Below are 9,188 nucleotides of genomic sequence, written 5' to 3' on the forward strand. Positions count from 1 at the left end.
TTTTTTTTTTTTTTTGTTTTGCTGCATTGCGGTGCGACGAGAAGGCGACCTTTTTATTATTATTATTATTATTTTTGTGTGTGTTTGGTTTTGCCGGGGCGTGGAGCTGTGGCTCCGTTCATGTTGTTTTTTCTGCCGTTGTGTGCAAATGATACGCAGTGGCGCAGGCAGGCGGCGTCGCAGTAGTACTTCTCCGTCACTGTTGCAGCTGATACGTCTTTGCCACCGCTTTTCCCTCACCTCACCCCTCCTCCTCCTCCTTTTTTTTTTTCTTTCTTTTCCTGCACACACACACACCTGCACGGCGTCTGTGTGGGTGTGTGAGGTGTAGTTTATCCCCGACAAGCATTCTGGCACTGCGTCTTAATGTCTCCCAAGCGAGTGGCGCTGGTGACGGGTGGAAACCGCGGAATCGGCTACGCGGCGGTACGGAGCTTGGCACAGCTTGGCTACTGCGTGCTGCTCGCTGCCCGTGACGCGCAGCGCGGCGAGGCGGCGGCGGCGAAGCTTCAGGCTGAGGGCCTCGACGTGCACCTACTGTGTTTCGCCATCACTGACGAGGCCTCCGTCGCTGCCGCGGCCCGCGAGGTGGAGGCGACGTACAAGCGGCTGGACGCCCTTATCAACAACGCCGCGATAATGGACTACAACAATCACATCGTTCCGCTGAATCTCCAGCAGATGCGGGAGGAGTTTGAGGTGAACTTCTTTGCCGCTGTGACTGTCACCAACGCCTTCCTGCCGCTGATGCTGCGCACCTCAGACGCCCCCCGCATCGTCAGCGTCAGCACTTCTCTCGCGTCCCACGGGACGGTGGAGCACCCGTACAACAAGTACTGCAGTCCGCTCTTCACGAGCTACAAGTGCACTAAGGCAGCCCTCAACATGTACACGCACAACCTCGCCTACTGGCTGCAGACGCAGGAGGAGGGGAGCGCCAAGGCGGCGAAGGTGAATGTGGCGTACCCGGGATACGTGCGAACGGATATGTCGCGAAACTCCAAAGAGGCGCCGATGGAACCAGAGGAGGGGGCCGAGACCCTCGTTTATCTCGCAACTCTACCGGAGGACGGGCCCACAGGTGGCTTCTTTCACAAGAAGGAACGCCTGCAGTGGTGAAGGGGGAGTACCGTTTTATGATTTTATGTAGCGGAGTGTTTACGATTTACTTTTTTTTTTTGTTGTTGTTGTGGCTTTTTGTACGTTTGTTTATGTTGTTTTGTTTTTGGACACGGGGGTGGGGGCATTTGACTGCTGTTGACTTTCGAATGCCGTGGCGTAAGCCGGAGCGTAGGAGAAACGGCACGTGCGTTTAGGCATTGGCTTTAGCGCCACAACTAAATGAAATACATCTAATACATGTTTTTGTTTTTGCGCAATCATTTTAGCCATTGCCATCATCATCAGCAGCAGCAGTCGCAGCCGCAACCGAATAGACGACATTGCACTGCTTCCGTGGAGCAGATTTTTTGTCGCGTGTTAGTGGTAGTAGCAGGAGATGCGTGCGTGCGTGTGTGTATGTGTGTGATGTTTTGCCTCTCAGCTGTTGATACGGCCACATTTTTTAAATTCTTTTTTTCGTTTTCTTACCGTTTTTCTCCACACGTCCCTGGACGCTGCCTTGTGGTTCTCGCCGCCGCGGGTGTGTGAGTCTCTCTGCCACGTTTTTGTTCCTGCGGGGGCGGGGACCGTGGCATATGTCGAGTGGAAAAACGGTCGTCGTGCACTCAAGCGTGCGCCTGGACGAGGAGGAGGAGGAGCTTTGTAATGCTGCCGTCGCCGTGCTATCCGCAACGGCGGAAGGGCCGCGTCTCCCCCAGCCGCCTGCCGGCGATGCGGACGATGACGATGACTTCTCCATCGCGTACGTGGAGCAAAAAGGTGCGCCCGTAAGCCTCGCCTCCGCGCGGTCGGTGCCGCTGAAGCGGTCCCGCGGCAGCCCAGTGGGACCAACAGACGTCTCCGTCGACGCTGAGGCGGTGGAGGGGATGCCGGACGACACGGACCACCCCAACGATCGCGTGGCGTACGCGCGTTGGCAGGCACGAGATGCCGCACGGCCAAAGGAGCTGCTGCTGGGGTGAACCTCTTGCTGCCTACTTCGTTCCCTCAATTCCGTCCTTGTGCCGTCACACACGCTCGATCGCTTGCCTACAAGAACCTGAACTGCTGCACCTGCTGCTTTCTTTTTCTATACATCTTTGGCCGTTCCTGTGGGCCACATGTGGACGTATCTGGTTTCCTTCTCCTGCGCATTTTTTATGTTTTTTTTTTGTTTTTCGTTTTGCTTTGCTTTTTCTTTTAATATTTGGGTTGACCGCGTGTCAACGACATCGCCGTCTCACGTTGCTGCGTGTAGCGGGGCCGTGTTGCTTTCGCCGCTCATGTGGCCGACGTGGGTGTTGAACGAAAAAAATCGAAAGCTTCAGCAGCGCATCGACCGTATCACGGATGACCTGCAGAGCAAGGCCGTGGAGGTGGAGTTGGAGCGGGAGGCCGTCACCCTGCTGCGGCGGAACCTGACGCAGGTGCAGCAACACGTTCACTCAAGCACGATGGCTGCCACGAAGGACCAGCAGCGCTTGCAGAGGGACGACGACGCGCTGCAGGCGCTGCGGCGGGAGGCGTCCCACAGTCGTGCGGAGCTCCACGCGTTACAGAGCCGCCATAAGGAGGTGCATGCGTTGCTGCAAGGCCTTTCACACGCGGTGCGGACCAAAGCGGAGGCCCTTGGGAAGGAGCAGGAGGCATCGGCGGCGCTGGAGCAGGCGGCACTGGAGATCTCCGCCGCCACCGTGTCTTACAAGAACGCGCACGAGGTGCAGCGGGACGTGGAACGGCGGCGCCATCGCCTGGAGAAGGTGCGAGCGTCGCTGGCGGGCGCCCACAACGCTCTTCGTGTGTCACAGGTCGCGCTGCAACGGGAGGTGGAGGAGTTTGTGCAAGTGCAGCGTGAGCTGGAGGCCCTGCAACTGAATATTCTTCGGGGGAAGCGCGAGAGAACGGAGTCGTGGCTGGCGGTGTCGCATGTGCAGGAGGCGATTGAGGCGTGTGAGACGCAAACGGCCGCAAACGCAGAGACGTACGCCAGCGGGGCAAGAGCTGTAGAGGCGTATCGGGCATTTCTTCAGCAGCTGCAGAGGCAGCACCAGGAGCAGCTGGCGCGGCGGCAGGCGCTCTCTGGAAGCGTTGAGGGCCATCGAAGAAACCAGCACGCTCTCCTCGCGCGTCTACACGCCTTCACGAGCGCGGCACAAGAACAGGAGAACGCAGTAGCGGCGATGCAGCGGCAGGTCGCGGCTCAGCGAGACGTGAAGCGGCATGCGACACTTTCGCACCGCAACACCCTTGCGCTTCGTGACGCGCGACATGCGCAGCTGCAGCAGCTGCAGTTGCGCTTGCGGGAGCTTGCGGGCCTTGCGATGGAGGTACGCGAGGGTGAAGGTGTTCAGTCGACACGTTCCCTGGAGAATACCCGCGCCTCACTGCAGCGGGGCCTCCGGCAGCTCGAGGGTCAAGTTGAACGAATTCAGGCGGCGACGTTGGCGTGTTTCTCCGAACTCCAGCAGGAGGGTCGCCTCGCCGAGGGGGTAAGTGACAGCGTGATGAAGGCGAAGGCGGCACTGACCGCCGCGGATCGTGACTATGCGGCACAGCTGCAGTCCCATGAAAGATGCCAAACCCACCTCGGCGAGTTGGAGGCGCAGTTGTCGTCCATGCAGCAGAGTTTGGGGCAGACACGCGAGCTGATGCGGGAGCAGCGGCAGCACGAACAAACCGTCCTGAATGGTGTTGTGCAGGAGCTGCGGAGTGAGCTTCATCGCGTGACGCAGCGCGGACTTACGCTGCGGCGCGACCTCACACCGCTGCAGTGTGCCCTAAACGCCCATAGCAGGCTTGCAGACGACACAAAGGCGAAACTTTCGGCGCTCACGGAAGCACTGCAGCAACGAAGAGCGGAGCTTCACGGACTGGTGTCGGATGCTGCGCAGCTGGTGAGGGAGAAGGAAACAGCCCTTCTGCACCACTCGAGAGCGACGCTGGAGTTGCGATCCGTGCGCCGTGCCGCGGAATCGAACGTGGAACTGATGCGTGAGTCTGCGAGTTTTGAAGATGTTCTTCGTGGACAGGCGCTGGTGCTGGAGGAAACTGTGCTTGCGGACATCAAGAACACCGTGGTGGAGTTACATCTCGACCAAAAGGCACAGGCGGAGAAGCAGGCTGAACTTCGGGGACGCCAGGAACAAGTTCGCCAGCTGAAGCGCCGCTACCAAAGCCTGGTGGAGATGCTGAACCAAAGGCTCGTTGCGGCACGTAGGGTGGGCGAGGAGGAACTGCAGCACGAGACATCTACCACCTCTTCTCCTGAGACCATACATGCTCGCTGCATTCTGCAGGCGTCGTTGGATCGGGAGCGGTTACGGGAGCGGGGGAACCTCCTCGACGGGCGCATCGTCTTCCTCGAGCACGAAACAAAAACACTGCGAAAAATGCTTTCCGCCATGCGGGCGGGCTGGGACAGGGAAGAGGGGAAGCAGCGCTGCCTTTCAGGGCCCACCGAACGGCCCAACGCTGAAGTGGAGCTGCTGCAGCTGCGCGAAGGGGTGACGGAGGGCCGTCGCAACGTGGAGCGAGAGCTACAATGCGTGACGGAGGTGCTGCGGAACCTGCAGACCCGCAAGCGGGATCTCAGTCAGCGCCGCAAAGATGTTATCAGACGACTGAGCGAGCTGAAGGCCCTCAAGGCTAGACGCGAGTGTGTGTTGAGGCGGCTAACGGCGCAAGTAAAGCGCTCACAGCAGAAGTTGAGGCCGCGATAGCTGCCAGAGCATCGTGCTTGTTGGGGGAATGCTTCCGCATCCACTTTTCCATCTGTCCCCACTGCCTGTGCCTTGAAGGTGCAACCCACTGTGGGGAGAATGTTTGAGTGGGTGCGTGCGTGAGAGAAGAACCAATAAGTGATAGACTCACTGAAAGACACTATTATTATTCTTCATTGTGCTTGGGGCTCACACTTGTCGTGGGCTGCACCGCCACGATCTGTAGCTGCAGCCGCGTCTGCCTTATTTTTTTCTGTTGTTGTTTGTTTGTTTTTTCTTTGCTTTTTCTATTGATTGCTCATTGTAGAGGAAACCCAGCGAAGGGGGTGAGTGTAACGGTGTGCTGTTTGCATACTGGCGATGACTACAAATGCTGTTTTGGTCGGGGTTGCCCTCACCGAAGTGGCGGTGGCAATTTATGTGCCTGCTCAGCAGTGACGCGCGGTGCTCAACGTCCTACCTGCGTCTTTCGCGCGGCCAAACTCGTGGCTGCCGAACGCTCTCCCGCACGACACACCGAAGTACCCCGAGGTGGTCGGCGCCCACGCCGTCCTGTCGAAAAGCCAGCTGAAGCTGTTGGCGAGGAGGAACGAAAAAAGGGAAGGGGCGAACAAGGCAGAGGCTGCCCAGCTCGACAGCCGTCGCCGTTACCATCACCAGCAAGGTGTTGCGGAAAGGGGTCGGAGGCAGGAGCAAGAGGGACGGGCAACGCCTTCCTCCCCCACCCCCTACGGAATTTGCCCCAGTGATACCTTCGCGAGGGATCTCCCTGGGGGTGCAGCACGGACTGCGTTGATCCACCTCAGAAAGGCAGCCTCGATTCATAGGGGGGTGGGGGGAGAAAAAGACTCAAAGAGGGTTTCGCGCTTCTGCGCAAACTGTCGTCGCATCTCGTTTTTTTTTTTTGGCAGGGCTGCCTATTTGCTTTGGGAGAAGGAGACGCAGGAGTCCGGCGATGTGGGCCTTTCAGGCGTCGTGACAGTCGTGTCCGTGTCACGCACCTCAGCCGTAGGGAGTTCCATAAATGTCGTAAGCCTCTGGCATCTGAGAGACGCCGACAACTTTTCACGTCTCCCAGAGAAATATGGTGGGTTCTGGAAGCGCTGTTTGTGTTGAGGCACACGAACGCTCGGAATTTTTTTTTTTGTCTCTGTTGTTTGCTTCCAACACCTTCTTCTTTCTATCTCTCTTTCTCTCTCTCTCTTTGTTTTTTTTTTCTTCTTAGTTTTTCCTCACGTGTTGTATACGGCACACTCATCATTCCTGTTTTATTCCTACACATTGGTAATATACACACCTATGCATGCAGGCATGTATATATATTTATACTGCGTGTCTTGAGACGTCGCGGGGGCCACACGGACTGCCTGGTTTACAGGTAGGACTTGCGTAATTTCTGTCGACTCGCTCCTACGTGGTGTGTGTGTGTGTTGCTTTGCCCAGCTACCTGCTTCTGTTTCTTGCTCTACCGCAATTACGGAAATGTCTCTCGGGGAAAAAGAAGGCAAGTCAGACGCACGTTGTGCATGTTGCGTGCGGTTCGAGGTTGAACGGAGCCTCTGCCGCAGAGCTCTCGTTGACCGCTTAAAAGGCAACAACGTTTTTGTGTGATTTCTGCTCTGCACACGGACCGCGTTCGAGGGGCATTGCGGGGGTGAGGGGGCGGCAAACATGGACGGGAAGGGCAGTGCGAAAGCAGAGCTGGGTAACACACATTTCAACCGTTTTTTTTCTCTCTTTCTCTCGCTCTCTGTGGCTCCCTTTGGTTTGGCTTGCAATGCTCTGCTGTGAGGACTCCGGTAAATGCACATGCCGTGGTACGAATGACAGTCCACACGGAATGAGCGGCCCCCGTAAGAGAAAAAGAGAAAGGACTCGCACTTGTGAACGAGACACATGCGCACTGGCCCGAGTGACTGACTGAGAATGTAGAATTGTGCACGGCGCTCCGGCCCAGTTTCGGGCGATGCAGTCAGAGGTGGCGCAGAGGTAAGCGGTGGCAAATGCAAAGGAAGCTGCACCTTGGCCTCTCCCCACCTCTGACTCTGCGGCTGAAGAATTATGGGCGCAACGCACAGCAGCAGCGGGGTTGGCTTCTTTGGAAAGCCTGCCATTGGGGTGTGTGGGCCCCTTTCTCTGCGGTGGAAGAAGAAACGATAGGAATAAACATGTGGGGTATACATGGGGTCGGATTCCCCTGAATGACGTCTCTTGGTGTTTTGGTGCAGTTCATGACGGGGCTGAAACGTTATTTGGGTTGAAACCTTCGTCTTTACCAGTGACTTTTCTGCCAGAGGCTTGCGCGCGAGTTTCCGTTCCGGGGGAAAGAGACCAGTGGGCCTGCGGAGACCCCAACAGCTTGCTACTTCATGGAATAAATAGATGCAGCCTCCAAGTGCTCTGCATCAGTCCCCGTGCCTTAGCGGGGCCCACATTGGCTGTGCGATCATAATGGGCGCGGTATCCAGTGAAATGAGGCTCTACGAATGGATGGGCAACATTCGTGTCGGCTGGTCTTCCAACAAGTCATGGACACACGAGGGGGGCGGTGCACGGCGCGGAGTGTGACGGGTGCGTCGTCTCACCTTTGCGTTGCGGCTCCACCGCTCCGCGTTTCTTTCTAGGCACCCCACCTGCCATACGAGCGGCGGAACGGACGAAAACGGGCTGCTGTCGCAGTTGAACACAACTACACCGCTGCAAACTATGGCGCAGCCAAGGTGGAAATATTTGTGCGTGGAAAGCGAGTGGGTGGGACGTTCTGCGTGATGCACAGAGACCTGCTGTCACCAAGTCTTGGCCACAAGATTCACTGTGGGTGGCGCCTTTCTGTGGGGAAATGAGCCGGCGGGAGAGGAATCGAAGAAGTGACAGCAAGCGCTGTGTCTTCTGCTGCTGCAGTGGTGCGAGGTGGAGAATTCTGCCCTGAAGCAAGGTTTTTTTTTGGGCTCGTGTCTTTCTTCCTCTTCCCCCGCCTTTGTAGCAGTAAAGACCTCGCTTTAAGTGTTGGTGAGGAGGCAAACAGGCAGACCCATTGATTATAAGTAAGGGGTAAAAATGAGCGCTTTTTGGGCGCCTTTCCGTCGCTGCAGTGCCCGACCGCGTTGGGCGTGTGGGACGCTGCGGTCGCAGCTGCCCGTTATGGACGGCGGTGCCCGCCTGCTTGGCATTGGCGGTGTACGTTGGATGCTCCCTGACACAAAAGTTCTGATGGCACCGAGCGGCATCCCCGGTGATGGCGCCAACGTTACCGGCCGACAGGCGACGGAGCCAGATGCCTGTGGCTATTTGGTCCTTTTCTTTCGTTCTCTTTTTAGACTGGTGGTTCGTGTTCTGCTACAGCTCAAGCCAACAACTGCGAATTGGAAGAATGCCTGTGAGGTGCGCGGAAGAGCTCAGCTTCCCGTTGGCGGAGGGACTCTACGACTCCGTGCTCAACGCGAGATGGGGTCACGTCTTAGGATTTCCGGAGGGCGAAATGTAGGCATGTCGTTGTGCGAATGGAGGTGATAAAGATGTCTAACCACCACAAGAGTTGTGGGAGTGCACGATGGATGATAGAACACTCGAAAAGCATGGCAATGAAGAAAAGGCTCTTCCCTTACGCCTCTGACTGACGGTGATCTCCTCCGGGAAGGATTGGCCGTACTTGAGGTTGGAGAGGAATGAGGGTGGGTGACTGCGACGTTACCGATGGGGTGAAGCGGATGTGGTGGATTGTCGAAGGCAATATAAACGGATTGTTCAGCACTGAAGATCCAAAAGGGTTCAAAGTGAGGCTGCATCTCCTGCACTATCCCCCCGGGGTAGGAACGTCGATGGCGGCTGTCTCCTACCTCCTCTATCAGCCGCTGCACTACGACGCCACAAACCTCCATGTGATTGTGTACTGCTTTGGAGTCTCGGTGTTTGTGTTTGTGTTTGTGTTTGGCAGCTCCATAAAAACAGCGTTTTAGAATCGGGGTATTGACAATACCCTCACAGTCGAGGGGGCTTTGTGGCGGCGTGGGATGAAGGGGTGCGCTGCGTACGAGGTGGCGGAGGAAGGAAGGCAGCCAGCGAGGGAGTTGACAGGCTCTTCATGGCATGGGGCATAATTGTGGTGGCGTCCTCAAGCCTAAGCAGCCACAAACGACTGGGGGGTGGGGGAGGGGTGCAGGTGAATGTCGTGGGAAGTATCATGAATTGCCCTGACAGCAGCGATGTGAAGGTGCTGCGTGCTTGGAGGAAGCGCCATCAGCCCGCACAGGAGCAACCGAAGTGCTGGGAGATGGTTGAAGATCACATGTGTCGTGTGAGACATGTTTTCCCGTANAGTTTCAATAAAGCGGCCTGTTGCACGCTGTGGCGCGGGTCGCTAGCCTTGGC

The 9,188-nt window shown here is 57.0% G+C and overlaps 5 protein-coding genes across 5 annotated transcripts in view, besides 8 other annotated features; 4 read left to right on the forward strand and 1 right to left on the reverse strand.

Annotated features, from left to right (window-relative positions):
* Positions 1-20: a microsatellite.
* Positions 21-50: 30 nt separating this feature from the next.
* Positions 51-76: a microsatellite.
* Positions 77-366: 290 nt separating this feature from the next.
* On the forward strand, positions 367-1,119 carry TraAM80_06544 (short chain dehydrogenase; the record flags this gene model as incomplete). The annotated part of the gene is made up of 1 exon (XM_029383386.1): positions 367-1,119. One exon carries the CDS (start codon positions 367-369, stop codon positions 1,117-1,119), a length of 753 nt encoding a protein of 250 aa, XP_029236803.1.
* Positions 1,120-1,395: 276 nt separating this feature from the next.
* Positions 1,396-1,427: a microsatellite.
* Positions 1,428-1,499: 72 nt separating this feature from the next.
* Positions 1,500-1,531: a microsatellite.
* Positions 1,532-1,697: 166 nt separating this feature from the next.
* On the forward strand, positions 1,698-2,084 carry TraAM80_06545 (uncharacterized protein; the record flags this gene model as incomplete). The annotated part of the gene is made up of 1 exon (XM_029383387.1): positions 1,698-2,084. The coding sequence occupies one exon, from the start codon at positions 1,698-1,700 to the stop codon at positions 2,082-2,084; it is 387 nt and encodes a 128-aa protein (XP_029236804.1).
* A 171-nt stretch (positions 2,085-2,255) lies between these two features.
* Positions 2,256-2,303: a microsatellite.
* Positions 2,304-2,384: 81 nt separating this feature from the next.
* TraAM80_06546 (uncharacterized protein) lies at positions 2,385-4,820 on the forward strand (the record flags this gene model as incomplete). The annotated part of the gene is made up of 1 exon (XM_029383388.1): positions 2,385-4,820. The coding sequence occupies one exon, from the start codon at positions 2,385-2,387 to the stop codon at positions 4,818-4,820; it is 2,436 nt and encodes an 811-aa protein (XP_029236805.1).
* A 243-nt stretch (positions 4,821-5,063) lies between these two features.
* Positions 5,064-5,117: a microsatellite.
* Positions 5,118-5,992: 875 nt separating this feature from the next.
* Positions 5,993-6,024: a microsatellite.
* A 1,937-nt stretch (positions 6,025-7,961) lies between these two features.
* TraAM80_06547 (uncharacterized protein) lies at positions 7,962-8,330 on the forward strand (the record flags this gene model as incomplete). Its single annotated transcript, XM_029383389.1, has 1 exon — positions 7,962-8,330. One exon carries the CDS (start codon positions 7,962-7,964, stop codon positions 8,328-8,330), a length of 369 nt encoding a protein of 122 aa, XP_029236806.1.
* A 395-nt stretch (positions 8,331-8,725) lies between these two features.
* Positions 8,726-8,750: a microsatellite.
* Positions 8,751-9,101: 351 nt separating this feature from the next.
* The window catches only part of TraAM80_06548 (trans-sialidase), a gene marked incomplete at both ends in the record, with an annotated part of 2,091 nt that continues 2,004 nt past the window's right edge, over positions 9,102-9,188 (reverse strand). The window contains one exon of the mRNA XM_029383390.1: positions 9,102-9,188. This exon is cut by the window's right edge and continues 2,004 nt beyond it. Coding sequence (XP_029236807.1) covers positions 9,102-9,188 — 87 coding nt within the window.

Source organism: Trypanosoma rangeli (genome assembly GCF_003719475.1).
Source record: "Trypanosoma rangeli strain AM80 chromosome Unknown Tra_15.4_contig_00241, whole genome shotgun sequence".
Classification (NCBI taxonomy): Eukaryota; Euglenozoa; class Kinetoplastea; order Trypanosomatida; family Trypanosomatidae; genus Trypanosoma; species Trypanosoma rangeli.